This window comes from Centropristis striata, chromosome 22 (genome assembly GCF_030273125.1).
Source record: "Centropristis striata isolate RG_2023a ecotype Rhode Island chromosome 22, C.striata_1.0, whole genome shotgun sequence".
In the NCBI taxonomy this organism is placed as follows: domain Eukaryota; kingdom Metazoa; phylum Chordata; class Actinopteri; order Perciformes; family Serranidae; genus Centropristis; species Centropristis striata.
The window spans coordinates 16,975,307-16,993,054 of NC_081538.1; the positions used below are offsets into that span (position 1 = coordinate 16,975,307).

The 17,748-nt window shown below is 39.5% G+C and overlaps 2 protein-coding genes across 2 annotated transcripts in view; one reads left to right on the forward strand and one right to left on the reverse strand.

Annotated features, from left to right (window-relative positions):
- Positions 1-16,153, reverse strand: part of slc13a4 (solute carrier family 13 member 4) — a 30,707-nt gene extending 14,554 nt beyond the window's left edge. The window contains exons 1-5 of the mRNA XM_059325696.1: positions 16,031-16,153; positions 7,277-7,405; positions 929-1,065; positions 645-820; positions 338-401 (exon numbers count right to left, since the gene is read on the reverse strand). Coding sequence (XP_059181679.1) covers positions 338-401; positions 645-820; positions 929-1,065; positions 7,277-7,405; positions 16,031-16,153 — 629 coding nt within the window. The remainder of the gene's footprint in view (positions 1-337; positions 402-644; positions 821-928; positions 1,066-7,276; positions 7,406-16,030) is intronic.
- Positions 16,154-16,215: 62 nt separating this feature from the next.
- zgc:162331 (uncharacterized protein LOC793007 homolog) overlaps positions 16,216-17,748 on the forward strand; it is a 47,450-nt gene continuing 45,917 nt past the window's right edge. The window contains exon 1 of the mRNA XM_059325697.1: positions 16,216-16,357. The gene's annotated coding sequence lies outside the window, so the exon portion shown is untranslated. The remainder of the gene's footprint in view (positions 16,358-17,748) is intronic.

Sequence of the window (17,748 nt, forward strand, 5' to 3'; positions counted from 1 at the left end):
CATGTTTCTGATCAGTGTGTGCATCAGAACACATGATGTTGTCAGTGACGTGGAAAAGGGCGGACGATTTAGAAAATATCTCTTATTCTTTATTCTGAGTGATCTTGCATCTGCGATAGGAATCACAATTTAAGGTGGGACATGACAGGTGGCACCATATAGGGTAGCCTCTGCTACCAGTATGAATGTGTGTGGGAATGGGTGAATGAGCGCAGTCTGTAGTGTTAAAGCGCTTTGAATGGTCGCAAAAGTGAAAAGTGAAAGTCCATTTACTTTAATGCATATTTTGGGAATAAAATTGTGGAGAAATTCATCATTCATCATTATGTTCACATACCTGTCATTGCGATAAAGCAGCTCTAGCTGGTTTTTGTCCAGGTTCTCTTCTCTGTCTGAAACAGCTGCACACAACAACATTCATCGTATATGAGAAAATCCACTGAATCACCACAATCCACGTTTTTTCTCTCTCACATATTTCTGACTTTGAGTTTGCAACTGCTGCACTTCACCCGTCCATCTATCCACACAGCCTAGATTTGGTGCAAGAATTGCTATCAACATCTGTTTAATGTCAAGGTTGTTGGGGTTCTTTTTTACAAAGAAACTGTGACCTCCCCCTGTAGTGACGGAGCCAGACGTACCGCTGTCGTTCTCGGGGGCCTCAGCGGTTTCCGAGTCATTGTGGCTGTCGGCCAGGCCGGTGCAGATCAGCTGCTGCAGGACGGCCTCGGCTATGGGCATCACCATGGCTGTGGTGGACGTGTTGCTGAGCCACATGGACAGAAACACTGTGCAGCACATGAAGCCCAGCACCAACCTGGACCAGAGACAGGGACAAAGAATCATGAGTGTGTGTCTAAATTATGTAGTGTGTCTGCACAGGCTCAGTGTATAGAGACTGTGTGAAAGTGTGTGTGCTGCTCACATGCCAGGCTTTGCCCCTGCAATCATCACCATGCGGAGAGCGATGCGTTTGTGCAGGTTCCACTTCTCTATAGAGGCTGCCAGGCAAATGACTCCCATCAGCAGCAGGGTGGTGTCTTTACAGTACTCTGCTGCCACCTAAACACACACAATGAAAACCTTTTCAAAATAAAAGTCTGCATTATTTCAACTCAATTATTTCAAAAATTTACAATTTTGTTGATGGCACAAGATTAAATTCAGGGAAATTAACAGCATGAGACATGAGGAGACAGGCCTTTTGCTTTTCCCTCCTTCACCCACTTCCCCACTTCACCCTCTTTCGTTTGGATCAACACTTACAGTTTGCCATTTGTTCTTTTTAATCTGCTCTACTTCCCACCCGCAGGGTTCATGGCCTCACAGCATTGTATAAGCCTGCGTCTCCTCACCTCTCACCTAAAACCTGCTGCACTACTCGTGCTGGACATTTTTACACATGGCTCCTTCGCACTCTCTCGTTTCCAAGTACTCAAAAGATAAAATACACAAGATGCAAGAGAAAGCTGTTAACTTATTTCATGTAATAATAATTAAAAATTGATTTAAATTACCTAAAGACCAACTTTCTACACTTCCCTGATGGACAGTCTTATATAGACTTTATAACTTTATTACTTGAAATTGGAAAGGCAGGACTGTTTACAGTACAAAACTTTTGCTTGCTTGCTTTTTTTGACTATAAAGCAGACTATAAAGCTCTCCTCTCAAACTCAATGAAGACTTTTAATGGGTTGGTGGTTAGAGGCCTGAAATACGTTCTGTGGTTAACACAAGCTTAAGAGATGTTTGAGTTTTGTTCTATGACATAAAATATGTGAGTAAATACACCCATTTGTGAATTTTTATGTTTTGAGGCATTTTTAAGGACATGCAAAAACATGTCCTTAAAAAGGGCAGTTGCTAAAAAGTGGCTAAATTAGAGTATTTGTTGGGGACATTAAACATCATCACACCAGACACGGATTGGAGCTCTCTCTAGTCCGCCTTACAGTCTCTAGTCATGTTTTTCCCAGACTGCAACCTCCGTGTCTGAGCAAGGAGGCAAACCAGGAAGTGCCTTATGCTGCATTCTACCAAAAATTCCAGCAGGGGGCGCTAAGTTTGGCTGCAAAAAAAATCTGTCCGTTCATTTCAATGCAAAATGAGAAAACTTCTCACTTGATTTATTACCTCAGAATTTTTTTAGGACAACACTATGGTCTCAGTCGCTAGTAAAAAAAAGAATTTCATGTTAATAGTTCAAATAATGGCCCCATTTAGAAGAAAATAGAAGATAAAGAATCGTATGATTTGGGGCGTGGCTACCTTTGATTGAAAGGTGGCTAACAAGACGAGCAGTCATCAGGAGAGAAGCAGAGCAAATCGTATCAACGGCAACATGTCAATTAAGTTATATATAACGTTATATAGATATAAAAAAGGACGTTTACTGGTTTGGTCTCATTTGACCCTTTCACACTGTATTTTCACTTAATGTCCCGTTTTGTTCAGTAAAAATGTCTTGTCCAGCGTTTGGTTGGACTAACAGACACTCCAAGGAGTCGCTGGTCATTTTTCTTAAGTAACATACATTTTGTTTTTGTTCTTTGCCAAAACTAACATCCCAATGAATGCTGCAGTTAATGCCAACATGAATTAGCAGCGACTTCTCTCAGTCAGGTTGAGGTGTAGAGAGGCTGTAGTCAGTGATCAGATCCCTCTCGCTCCTCCACAGTCCAGATATGGTCTGCTCCCCGTATCAGAAACAAGATGGCGACAAGTGTAACGATGAACTCGATGCTTCCAACGGGCCACAAACCAATGGGTGACGTCACGGTCACTACATCCATTATTTATATACAGTCTATTATCAGGGCTTAAACTATTGTAGATTGTTGATGAGGTTAACGAACAATTTATTGGGCTATGGATTTGCTAGCTTGTCAGAACTGCTGGTTAGCTTGTTGGAGACCGTCAGAAGCTAAACAGTAGTGACGTTGAAGTCATGTGACCGTGGTGTAGCTCACTATAGCATAACGTTAGCTTTTTACTTTCGTCAGCTGCATTAACGCTTCGAACATAATAAAAGTGGTGTTCATTTGTGAAGATTATCCTGCTGAACAAAACTTGTAAGCATCTGAAACGTGTGTTTGCCACAGAGCTTATTTTCTGCAATGATCCAAAATCCAATGCAAAAATCCCATAGCGAATTCTCAATAGACCCCACTGCGATGCTACTTCCGGGTTGGCCTAAAAAAATACATCATTTAATTTGTTCTCTGTTGGGAAGGATCTAAATCTGAGCATTTTGAACAGAAGGTGAATACAGGTATATTCAGATGTGATATGTCCACTTTAAATGCTCACTGATGACTCATATAGGCCGTGTTTCCACTAGGGTCTCAGGTCACACCCTCTCAAATGTCCGCTCACTCTGCGTGTCTCCATTACAAAAAGGCCCCAGACGGATTTACGAGACTCCAGAGGTGACGCATGGTTTTCAACCATCGCAGAGTCGCTTAGCGACAGTTTTCGACCGTGACGTCACATCCGCGACAGATTAAACAGGGGACGCTCAACTGTGGCCGCCATCGCTAACTGTGCACAACGTCAATTATTATGCACAGCGTCTCCGCTGATCATAAACATTGTGTAACTGTGCACAGAGTGTCCGGTGCTTGTTGTAAACAGAGATCGCTAAGTGAACACCTTCTGCAGCAGCAGCACATACACACTGTATTGCTACAAAGCTAACTGTTAGCCTGTTAGCAATTTGCAGACTGGACGGCTCTGCAGCTGGGAGAGACTGCTGCAGGAGGACTGTGCCGCTTCAACTCCTTCTTACTCTTCTCTCTTCTTAACGAGCCGCCGCCCCCGCAGCACGTTAAGAAGAGTAAGAACGAGTCTCCAAAAGTCTCCAATAACACCAGAAAAAGTCGCTGGATTTGTTGCCAGTTGCTTTTTTAGAAAAATAGTCGCTATGGGGGTCTGAAAAGTCGCTAAATATAGCAACAAAGTCACTAAGTTGGCAACACTGCTTCGCCAGCTTTTACAAATGGCATGTTGTCGCGTAGAGTACTACATCACATCCCGCTTAGCGATCTATCCAATCAGCAACCAGGCATTTTCCAGGGGAAATAAAAGGCCCTGCTTTTAGACAGGGGCGAAAAAAGTCCAGACAAAAGTTCGCTCAGGACGGCTCGTATTCAAATTAGGGGCGTTTCGGCGAGTAAGAACCGCCTCATTCCGGGTATTGGGCGGTAGTGGAAACAGCCCTATAGGCTGTAGATGTGAGACATAAGTTTCAGGTTGAGAGTCAAATGCTGTAGTTTATGTATATATTATACAGACTACTTAACTGTTCTCCTACTAATAGTTTCTTGTCTCTTTGTGTCACTGATACTTATTTAGAAAATTAATCATTCACACATTTTTGGTTTATCTGTTCTAATTTAGATTTATAGCCAGTAAGTGCTAGTCATAGTTACAGGGTCATTTCCAGGAAATGCTAATATTACATCTTATATTGAGCAAATGCACAATGATTGGCACCAGATTAAGATCCAATTTTTAAAGTGAATTACCAGCATTGAAAAAGCTAACAGAAATGTGTTAATCATTCAAATCAAGAATTTTTTTTGTACTATACGTAATAATGTGTGACACAGGCATTGTGCCAGTGGTTCATTTGGAAAGTGGGGGTGTAAGGGGAGACTGGAAAGTACAATAATAAACTAAAATGTTGCATAAAGCTCTCTGCTGGCATATTTGCAGAACACCATCACAAGAGGCTTACAGCAGTGTTAACAGGCAGCTTTGTCACTGTTTGTCAATGCGATTTGGTCATATGAGGCGTACAGCTCATTTTTTATGTAATGCTGATAAGAAATGTGTAGAAGAGGGGGGTGAGTTTAATTGGGAGGAAACTTGGGTTGCCAGTATAAAAAAGAGGGCCCGCCATGAGCTGTCATCTTTAGTCAGACCAATCAAATCCTACTAGGTTACAGACTTGGCATCGGGGATGTGGCATGTTCAAATGCATGTACTCAGATATGAAAGAACACTGTGAGACATCAGTGGGATAATGATGATGACCAGGTTAATGGGGTTTAAAAATCATTACAGGATTTACCGCATCATAAAACACTCATGGAAACTCATATGCATCCAAGAAACCGCTCACGTACTTAAAAGCATGCATGCTGGTGGATCTGAGTTCTTTAAATATACTTAGTTCAGAGCACAGAACGGCCTTTCACCCATTTTCTCCTGATCTGGACTTACTGTACATCTGCATACAGCAATCTGATCAGCTGACTCACGCTAACTACAAGCACTGTAACATGTCGTCACAACTGGATATCCAAGAAGCGCTGTTCAGTGGTGTTAAGCCCTACATGGTGTAAGCCAAATAAGTCTTTCTCTCACTTTTCCCCCTTTCAAGTGACAAAGGTTGACACACTGTAACAAAACTCTTGTTTCCCTTTCTTACATTTATTCTACACTCAAACTGAGCTGTTGTGTACAGGGAATAGTATATGAGGAATGGGTATCTCAGCAACATGTAAATAGAAATATCAGTGGATCAGTTCTGTAAGTAGCCCATGTAAACAGAAACATTCCAGCATTGGCTTATCTAGATTAAGGTCAATAGAGTTCATTATTGGCTTTGTACACATTATTGGCTTTGTACCGATTAAACTACATGGTATAGCAGCTTGTAACCTAAAATGAAATACCTTAATAGCTTTCAATATTGCAGCTGAAACAGAAAGTCTCCATGTCTCAACTCCAGTATTATTAACATATCATAATTAGTTGGGATTAAGTCATCGGAATGTATCTATTTTATTTTTTACACTAATCAAACTGATTTCCAACAACTACTATCTATGTTTCTGCAGACATTGTGAAGCGATAATGTTATCAGCGCCTAATTTGTCGATAGGAAGGGAGAGCACAGGGGGTGGAGGGGGCCACTCAAAATTTTATCTGGTTGTCAAAGATGTGATGTGGATGTATGGAGATTGCAGTCACAAAACTAACAAACAATTATCACCCAACACTGTGGCCTTTAAGCCTCTTTCAACTCACTGTTTACACTATCAGTTGGCCGACACCTTAAAAAGCCCTGATAATTAAGGTAAAGCGCATAGACTGTATAAATAATGGACGTAGTCACCGTGACGTCACCCATTCGTTTGTGGCCCGTTGGAAGCATCGAGTTAAGCGTTACACTCGTCGCCATCTTGTTTCCAATACGGGGAGCAGACCATTTCTGGACTGTGGAGGAGCGAGAGGGATCTGATCACTGACTACAGCCTCTCTACACCTCAACCTGACTGAGAGAAGTCACTGCTAATTCATGTTAGCATTAACTGGAGCATTAACTGGGATGTTAATTATGGCTAGCAAAAAACAAAAACAAAATGTTCATTACGTTATGTCTGTTAGTCCAACCAAACGATGAACAAGACATTTTTACTGAACAAAACGTTCAAATAAACAACAAATCAGTAAACATCCTTTACATATATATATATATATATATATATATATATATAACGTTATACATAACTTTATTGACACGTTGCCATGGATACGCATTGTTCTGCTTCTCTCCTGATGACGGCTAGCCTTGTTGGCCACCTGCGAGCCACACCCCAAATCATACAATTCTTTATCTTCTATCTTCTTTGAAATGGGGCCATTATTTCAAATATTAACATGAGATTCTCTTGAAGAAGATTTTTTAATAGTGATTGAGACCATAGTGTTGTCCTTCCCAGGCTAGCATTGTTTGATGCTAGCCTGGGAAGTTAGCTTACAGGAAACATTTGCGACTAATGTTATTCTCCTTTTGAGTGGGTGGAACCCAAAACAGAGCTACAAAAATTTTAATATTGGATACAAATTTGTCAGGTTGTAGGAAAAATACCTCAGAATGCCTGCTAATGTTGCTTTGTGCCTGCTGAATAGTGATAAATATTGATGCTACTTGTCTGTCAACATGTTTTGTAGCTCAAAAAATAACAAGGCTCTTTTCTGTCAAGGTGTAAGAAACTTAGTTCATCCAAAGCATGCTCGTGCCACCAACAGGTAACGTAGGCTATGTAGCAAAACTTGACCCTTGTTTGGAGACAAGATGTTAAAAGAACAGTATAGACTACACTCCAATTTATTTCAGAGTGTTAAGTTATAACTGCATAGCTTTCTGTCCTCTTTAGCTTTTTTGTCTTCACCAATGCAAAGGGAGTTTGACAAATTTGATTTCATCCTCTGAGAAATATCTGCACTAAAACTCCAAACAGACAGAAAGTTTACTCACCTCGCTTGACTTGAGTACCCCAAACAGTGGATAGAGGAAGGCAGGTACCAGAGCAGCAGCACCCAGAGGAACAGCCTCGGACACCCAGTAGACTGCCGTCACCATCAGCACGTATGCACAGCATGCCTCCTGTTAGTGAGAAAACACAAGGAAGGAACTATTATTGCTTCATCATCGACCAAATAAGACATGCTAGCCATTAAAAGCAAACATATTTTGACATGTTTGGCAACTTTGAAAAGAAAAGAAGCCTACTGCCAGGATACGGTTAGCTTAGCATAGTCTGGAAGCAGGGTGAAACAGCTAGCTTGGCCCAGGGGTCCCCCACATAAAACCACAACTTTTACACTTCGTTTTTATACAGAATAACAATTAAGACGCAACTTGTCAATTAATGAGGTCCAAATAAGCTGTTTAGCTGATTTTATTACATTTGGACAGAGTAGCTCATCATTTCCCCTGCTTCCAAGCTTTATGATAGGCCTAGCTAACCGTATCCTGGTTGTAGGCTTCTCTTATTTCCCAAAGTACAACAAAAAATGTTCCACAAGAAATTAAGTGTAAGTTGTAGTTTTATGTGGGGCTACAAGATGATTTTTTTTTTTCAACTTTGGACAGAGCCAGGCTAGCTGTGTACCCCTGCTTTCAGTCTTTACGCTAAGCTAAGTTACCAAACTCCTAGCCTTAGCTTCATATTTATCGGACAGATATGAGCAATAACGTTTTTGCGAGATTAGTATAATGTATGTGTCAAACCCAACCATCAAATCCAACTGGAAAGCACAAACACACCTCCCTCTCTTAGAAACACACATGCACACACACAGAAAAGCACACATTGATGTTGCATTAATCTGGTTATGGTTATATAATATCGACATAGCAGCCTCTCATACCCCTCTGTCGCAACACCAGCAGGCTTAGTGACACGCTCTCCAACCTTAAAAACTAAAGTGGAATCTCGTGACATTTGTTAAGACCTTGTGAAAATTGCAAAGAGTCTTTCATTAACCTCTTACATGACTCAGGGTAAATTTTAAACCCCAAATTCAACAATGTGTCTTTACAGTTGAACCCAAATTGCAGGAAAAGATTGTCCTCATGTTTAACTGTAAGTAAAAAAGGGGACAAAGCATAAATGCTGCCACTGCACACCTTTTTTTAAACCATGGTTTTGAACGTAATATTTGGATACAGTGTTTTATTAACTAACCTGCACCCCACATTAAACATGGCCACTTCCTGCTTCTGCCACATACTGTGTAATCTTGTAGTACTTTTACGTAAGAGGAACATTCAGTATAACGTTTTGCCAGAAACGGGTCAGTTAATCTCAAATTAATAAACCCAGAGAGGGAGAATTAGCCACAGGTCTCCAGCATGAAACATGTCCAGACCTGTTCAGACCTCACAGGCATTTAAACCATGGGTTTTACAGAATCACTGCCAAGTGTGTTACATACATACAACCTATTTTTGACCCTTTCTGCATGTCTACTGTCTAAATTTAATCTAGTTTAAACATTTCATGTACTTTTGGGTTGGCAGTGATAAATAAAAAAGTAAATAACTTTCCAGTTTAATTATCAAAATCAAATGCATGATCAGTGAAAGAGACTATATTACCTTAGTGTGGTACATTACAAATGTGAATAACTGTTGTTGGGGCTAAAAAAAAAAAACAAGTCAAGACGCAATAATCTAACAATGGCATAGCCTTCAGTACTGAGGGGGGAAAACGTTTAAATAACAAAATTGATTAGAAATGTAATCCTGTTGGGCTGTCTCTGAAAGTAGATTCAGGTGAATGTCATGTTCAAACAGGACTACAGTCCACAGCCATGCTAACTGCTCTTTTGAAGGGTGCCATGCCATTGGTTCAACAGCACTTTTATTCAATATTCTGAAACTTTAATAATAAACTTCTCACTGGCCTAAAAGCACATAGAAGCCCATAAAAGCTTATTGTCCCAGAAACAAAAGCTCATTTTTGTTTTATTAAACTTAGTTTCACAGAAGAGTTATTAAAGTTTAAATCGGTCTTTCTTTAGGAGTCACAGAAAGTCATATGATATACATTATCTGTTAAACTGAGTCACACTGGCAGTTACTGAACGCCAACTCAAGAGTGTGTATTTCCAGAACAATGGGCTATCGGAACAGGGGGCTTTTGTCAGACTATGGGCTTTTGATCTTATAGGACATTTTTCTAACTATTGGAACAGTAATTGAGCATAGAGGTACTTTGATTCAGCATGGAAAAAGATTAAACTGAACATGCTGACCTTAACCACTATAATGTGCATCATTGCTGTTTGGCATGTTAACATTTCCTTATTGGCAATAAGCACAAAGTACCGCTGAAGATGGTGGGGATGTCGTTAGTTTAGGGAGGTATTGAGGAAACCCAAAGGTTACTTCTCTCAGATGTGGCTTGGTATTGGTTTGGCGTTCGTTGCACAAGCTGTCACTCTAACCAAACAACGTGAGCTGCTTTTTGGATAAATTATTGTGGATTAAACTTGGCAGAAGGAAAGACGCATTTTCAGGAATTAGGCACAGCTGTTGGATTAGGCTGAGAATGGTACGAGGTGTTTGGGTTCATAATCAAAGAAGGCCTCGCCAAAGAAAATGTTACAACAAATTAAATCCCCCCAAGACCACATACAAACTTCAAATGGACAGATAAAAAGAGATAGATAGGGGTGGATAAAGAAACTCAGAGGGTGAGGGAGATATACACCAGAGAGGCTGACTCAGCAGTCACTGATCATTGACTTTTGGTCTCAGTTTATCAGGGGATAGCTGCCAAACAAGAACTGCAGTCGATCAGATCCTCAATCATTTATCTCTACTTCCTTTTCTTTGTTCGAGTTTTGCAGGTTAAAGGCAAAGTGCTGTGTGAGCAGACACAGGAATGACTTAATGATCTGAGGAAACCTCTGTGACAGTCAGCCGTTATACTGAGACATGTCGATGCCCCAAAGTCAATTGCTGAATCCAAATGTCCACCCTGCTGTCTAGCAGATGGAGCCTTGGCGGACTTCAATCCTGCATAATGTGATATGTACACCATCATCGCGTCAATTCTGCAAAGACACAAAACCGCAAGGCTAAAAGGCCTCTAACAGACAGGCCTCAAGTCTACTTCACTCATTGCTGTGGAAACGTTCAAGTGGTAACTACATTTATGTACATGGTATGTCCCAGCAGATAACAAGCTATAAGTCCCATTTATAGGCTTTTATTCAAATGAACAAAATTATATTCAAACATGCAATGAACATTGGGTATTTCAATTCTTGTTCTGGTGAAGTCTAATCTATACAATAAACAAATGCTGCATATGAATGCATCTGTAGGAATCAACACATATTTTGGTATTGGGAAGCATTCTGGTTTCCGTTTGTTGTCTGTAGACAAGACCGATCACATTTGAGCTGGCTTTGGTTGACTGCAGGTAATCGCCGACAACGATTTAGCTTTTTATTAGCCTAGCTAACGTAGATAAACTCGCTACTACCCTTGCTGCAAGAGACTTCATCGTCACCTGAGTTCAAGAAAAACAAGTAAATCTGAAACATATAGAAGTCAAATGCTGTCACGCTACCTGGAGAATCCTTTCGGATTAATTGACATTTTAAGGGAGGTAGTGGCTGAAAGAGTGGCCAAAAACTGCTGTAACAAGCATGAAAATCCAAAGGGTTTTTAAAAAAAATCTAGGCAAAAGTTCACTCAATTTTCTGGGGCTGTGAAAGAATGCAATACTGGAGTGCCTGTAGTGAAAGAGACAATGTTTGTGTGTGACTGTGTGTGTCTCAGCAGGCTACACTAGAGGACGAGGTTTGAGCACTAATTGGGCTTTCTGGGAAAATCACATCTTCCCTATGACTTTCCATCTTATGACAAGAGGCATCAGTGTCTCTGGCTGGCACATATTTAACAGTATAAATTATCAGTTCCTCTCTGTATACAGCATCTCCATGACCTAAAAACTCCTATCAGATTTGACTGACGTTTTCCTTGAACTCTGACAGGCAGAAATTTTCTGCCTCAGCATTTAACAGAAGCCTATTGATTGGCTCATCAACTCCCTGGTATCTGTGGATATTTTTAGGAAATGGAGATTATTAGTATTTAAATGAAAACAGAGTGACTTAAAGACTTCTGATAGGCAGATTAACTCACAGCTAAAAACCTTTATTCACTGAACTAATCAGGAGAGGGCTAAATGGGCTAAACTGACGGACCTCAACCACTTTTGTGTGCTCTCTGTCCATAAATAACATCATAGGAATAATTTTGAATATTTTTAACAATACTTCAAATGCAGTGAAATGCGATTTGTCAGGTCATGTTTTATGGGAACAATATACAACATACCAGTGTAAATTTAACAAGACTGAGAGTCTAAAGCCTTGCTAGCATCTCTGTGAGGCTTTATATCGGCACAGCAGTACTTTAAAGTGGCTGTACATGGAATTCAGAGCATATTAATTGCCTGCACATGATTCTCAACATGGCTATGGCTAAAGCGGCAGCAAATGATAGCACACAAGCATTACTGCCAGCTGTCCTAAAAGCGGCACCAGTGCTTGCTAACGTCAGCATGCTACGAGCTCACAATGCCAATGCTGGCATGCTGATATTTAAGCAGGTATAATGTACCATTAGTACCATTAGTTTAGTGTGTTAGTAGGGCTGGGCGATATATCAATATAAAAAATATATTGATATATTTTTAAATGTGATATGGAATTAGACCATATCGCATATATTGATATAGTTAAATTTTTTTCTTTCCTTATGTATAAATGCTGCCCTTACTGGGGTTTTTCATATTTAGTTCTTTTGTAATGTTCATTACTCTTTTCTTATATAAATATATTTATTTCAGAAAATAGATTGGCCAATTTTATTTCATAGGCTATTTTTATTTAAGATATTTTTTTTGTTTATATTTGCACTTTATGGAGCTTTGATTTGAAAAAAAAAAAAAAGTACTCCTGTTATACAGTATTTATGTTCATTTAAATAAAACTACTTGTGACATGACATATTTGGCTTTGACTTTGACTGAACATTTGCTCTATCTTTGGATAAAAATATCAGGATATATATCATATATCCATATTCAGCCTAAATATATCGGAATATGACTTTTGGTCCATATCGCCCAGCCCTATGTGTTAGTATGCAAAAAGCTGTGGGAAAGCTGTAATAATACACTATTTATGAGCACTTCTGTCTTATTTGCGTCTCATTAAATCACTCATACACACAGAACTGTCCAGCTTCTTTGTGAGGGCATATTGCTACAGTGTTTGTATATGTAAAATACTGCATAACGTTATCAACTGGTGTTGCTAACAATGGCTAACCTGGCGAGAGGAAACCCCATTTCCCCCAGTCCGTGAAATAAAAAAAATAAAAAAAGATTGGTGATTGGTTTCCAAACTTATTGAAGTGGAACACACTTTTTGATCTGATAATGGGGCTAGATTAAACAAAAGTTTAGTCAGTGGTACACTTTTGTTAAATACAAATATTTTCAAGCCCTCCTGCCCAGTTAAGTGATGGCCAAAGATATAATTCATCCTGAGGGAAACATGAACATGTGAACCAAATTTCATATCAATCCATCCAATAGTTGTGGAGCCATTTTATTCAAAACCACAAACATCAAGCCTATGGCAGTGCTGAGGAAATGTCACAGCCTCAACAAAACAATTTGGATTTCTCAAATGGGAACTATGAATGTTTATATAAAATATAAAGTCGCTCCATCCAAAATGAAGATATGGACTATCAATGCCAACCCTATTTTTATGGTACTCTACCATTCGCTTTGAATGTCTGTCTCGCCTCTCTCCCTTCCTCTCTGACCTGGCCTGACTGCATCCAACAGATGTTCTGTCCTGCTGCAGCTGGACACAGTACTACTCCAAACACACACACCCTGGCTCTAAACCCTTGTCACATTCTTGACACAGTCTGGGGTCCCTCGTGTCGTAAGGAAGCCACGTGGGGCCAAAATCCAGCGTGGTGGTCGGTGATTATATAATATAATTGCTTGGATTGTTTCCTTCTTTTCCTTTGTAGTGAAGTTTTTGTTCTTTTGTTCTCCCTTGGCCTCATCCTGCGCCACCTACTCCTGCCAAACATCCACCAGTCCTGACATAACAGCAGGACTCCTGGGCGACAAAGCTGATTGGTTGACGGAAGACTTGTGAGCACATAACAGTTCTTCGAAATACTATTGTTTGAGATGGTGCTTATTTAGCAAATACCTCGATCAGCAAGTTTCAGAAAAACATGGCTGAATGATGTGTTAATGAACATGTGACTGCACAATTATTTATTAGCATGTCGGCTACCAAAACACTTGTCACATTCATTTATTCTTTATCCGTAACCGATTATCCAAACTCAATTCCAGCTGGCATTGGCGAGTGGCACGGTACACCATCACTCACCATTCACCCTGTTGCTGTGAGGCGACAGTGTTTACCGCTGCAACACCGCATCGCTCACCATGTTTTCTATCTTACGTCCACTTAGATCGTAGGCAAAACATTCTAAAGGGACATTTTGAAGCTTGGGTTTGGGTTCACTGCTTGTCACCATCTTTGGCAGTTACTGGAGCCAGAAAAAGTTATCCAAGTCAGATTTCTCTATGGATATGACATAGCAATGAGTGGGTTTCACAAGTTATAATTGAAACTGGCGTGATGATCACTATAGAGCCGAAGATACCAACCAAAAAAAACCCAAGTAGTATTGAAACTTCCCACTAAACCTCAAGGTGTACTAGAAACTAAAAACCAGTGAAAAGATACCTGTATTTGATCTTCTTGTACCCATATCTAGCAAAAAAATTACTATTTATATAGTTTTTTCTGCAGCCAATCACCACAAGCACTCTTCACTTTAATGCGTCATGTGGTTGGCCCACTACTGCAGCAGCTACAACCCATAGAGTTTGAGATGAGTGAAGCTACGCATGTTTTATTAGACAGAGTTAGCAGTTCAGCTTGTATAAATCAACTGGATGGGGAGGAGTAGTTGTGGCATTATATATTATAACTGAATGCTGCCATTCACAAAAAAAGGTACTATTCTATGGTACTATGGTACTAAGGATGAGGTACTATGCATCTTTTTAAGGGTTCTGGTATTGGTATGTAGTTTTTTACATGATATACCCAGCCTCAGTGAGTCTGAGCCTCAGTCAACATGAGCCTGTCTACACTGCAAATAATTTGTTTCTTTCCAAGATAAAAAAAAAAAACCTTAATTTAGAAGTGTTAGATAATTGATCTTGTTTTAAGAGTTAATTTCTTTTATTTATTTTAAGTGTTCAACATGCTTATTTCTAGATTTAACAATCTTAATTTAAGAAATCTTGTCAAGTGAAATTATCTGTCCATGCAGCAAGATCATTTCCCTCAGATTTAGTGTTTTTATCTTGTTTTCAGACACACCTTTTTTGCTGTGTAAATTCCAAAAATCACATACTATACTCATCTGAATCTTATAATTTGATATATTGGACAAACGTACCAAAACATTTAACCTAGTGTTGAAATTATGACAGTTTAGTTTAGAAGCAATATGCAACAAGATGAAATTTGATAAAGAATGAGACATGTTTTTCTACAACTCTCATCTCATCTGACATTTCTTCACATTATCACTGTTCAACAAATCATTAAAGTAATGTGTCCTTTAGTCTTCCAGGCAGCCACTGTGTCTTAAGAACACAGAGCGACCAATTTTACTCAAAAAGGAGAATTCTTGCACAGATTGGATTTCTGCAGATTGAGATAATCCTATTGTTTCCACTGTAATTTCACTTGTCTGAGACATTTTCTTAAGACAAACGTAAGCTACGAGGCACAATTCCACCCATTTCTCCTTTTCAATGGCTGTCACAAAAAAACTGTCCAAGTGAGAATGAGCCTAAAGAGTATCAAGTGGCTCACTACTTCTCTCTCTCTCTGTCCCCTCTTTGCTTTGTAGCAGCACAGTGATCTCCATCTCATCAACATGTTGCGACATCTCCCCTTCACACACACAGCTCAGCTGATGACCGGGACAGCTCGAGTCAAGCATTCATCAAACAGTAGACACTGTGCCTTTTGATTGATTCTCTCTCTGTGTGTCACACTCACACACACACATGCACACACCCTAAAATCCCATCACGAAGCCGTTAGCAGCAACCAGGAGGAACATCAACAGCTCAACAGGATGTCCTCTAGGTATTTATGTGATTCATTGATGTATTTAATGATAATATTCTGTTAAATACAAAAAAACTTAATTTCATTATGTGTTTAATAAAAAACAATAATATTATAAGCAACATGTATGGTACTTTATTTTATGTTATATGTTTTGATATTGTAGTACATTTATCTCCGATAATATTTTTTAGGAGAAATTTCTAGTGATTTTGTCTTGTAAAATTATGACAATTGTATTTCTTTAAGATTTTAAATAAAGGTGTATGCATTGTTCTCAATTTCCTGAATATTTCACCTTCATATCGCTCTAATTTCCAGTATCATAGCCATACATTTCCCTTACACTGACAGTTAAACAACTTACAGTTGTCCTGTTTGATATGAAAATAAATCATAAAATTCTATTGTGCTCGTATTTAGAAAAGCATGACTCTCTCACAGATGCAAACTTTTTTTTTTGTTTATAATAACTGTAAATTATATTCAATTTTCAGCTTGTACTCACGCTGGTGGGGTGGATGAGCGGTAAGGGAAGCAGGGACAGCGGGATGAACACCACAAGGATCAGCTTCCGCGCCCTCCACAGCTTCCTGAACAGATCCATCCTGGCTGCGGCCTCTAACCTCATGGATGACCAAGTGCTCTGGGTCGGATAGGCCACAACTCAGCAGAACCGGGTGTGAAACTCACAAACCGGAAAGTCCACCGACCGTGGAGAGCCGGAGGAGGACGAGGGAAGCAGTCTCCTGGCAGCGCGTAAAGTTCTGTTTTGGCTGTGCGCTTTTACGCACAGACCGTGGCCGGTGAAGAGACCTGTGTGTGCCACTTTTAGGTGAGTCAGCTTGCTATTTAAAAATCAAGTTCTACTTGCACCGTGTGTGACTCTCGTGCCATACACTGCTCCCGACGTCCCCCTTTTCTTCTGTGTGTGTGTGATGCTGTGTGAAGCATCAGGTGAGGCTGCCGGCACATTTATCAGCCTGGATAGGTATGCTAATTAATCACGGCTTTCCCCCACCCTCTCTGACTTTCTATGGGCCAATCAGGGCTGAGTAAAGTTTGCACAAGGGTGTGGGTGTGCATGCATCCTGAGTTGTTTTGTTTTTTTTCACCAGGACTGTGTCTGTACAGGAATACAATCTGACTAAGGGGCAAAAAATAATAATGTGCATAATGAAACATTACTAGAGTTGTGGGGATGCTATATGAAATTAACAAAGTGGAATACTGCACAAATAAATAATAAAGAGACATAAAAAGATTATTATAGAAGATTATTTTATTTATTTAAATAAAAATCACAGGATACCAGAGCACATAAAATAACAACAACATCATTACTGTGTATTAATGACCAATGATATAATAATCTTAACCATAACAATTATTCAAATTACATAATTTTAAATCATATAATCCTTAACAGGAATCCGAACACATCACCAGGTTTACACAGTAAAAAAGGGCCCATAGAGGGATAGGACCTACTGAGCCGAGGCTGCAGTCCCACACTGCCCTCTAGAGGATTCATTCAGGTGATGCACATAGATGCATTTTCCAAAAACAGCAGGAGCCTGTTTGCAGGGAACCAGTAATATTTTAACATACATGTCACAGTTTAATCTAGATGTTCAATCCAGCTGTTTAAAGTGAAAAACAATATGATAATATATCATAACTGAAAATGTTTATTTTTTTACTTTAGGTATACACTACGTTTATAATATTTTCAATGCTTTACCTTACCATCATACAGCCGTTTCCAATTGGAAACTGAAGTGGGAACCTAATCTGTGCTTAAAAGCACCAGACTCCATTGACAAACACAATAATTTTACACAACGTAGGAGTTGCTGGATTACCACTGTCTCAGTCGGTTCGTTTTTTTTATTGTGTGCTTTTGGTAAATATGAACTTACCCTTTAAAAGTCACACAATAACACAAACAAACTGAACAACTGAGACAGCGTACAGGAGTTGCCCTATGTCTTTTCCTAACAACTTTTCATTGGTCTCAATAAAAAGCATTATGAAGTCAAGAAAAGATGTAAGAGAATTCATAAGGACTTTAATTGTTATTAAGATGTACTTCATTACCAAGGTTAGAACTGAACTAAACAGGAATATAAGCGTCCAGTTAGAAAAAGTAAAACCAAATGATTGTTACATTGAGAATGGCAGCTCACACTCACCTTAGCCCTACAAATTCAATACTGTACATAT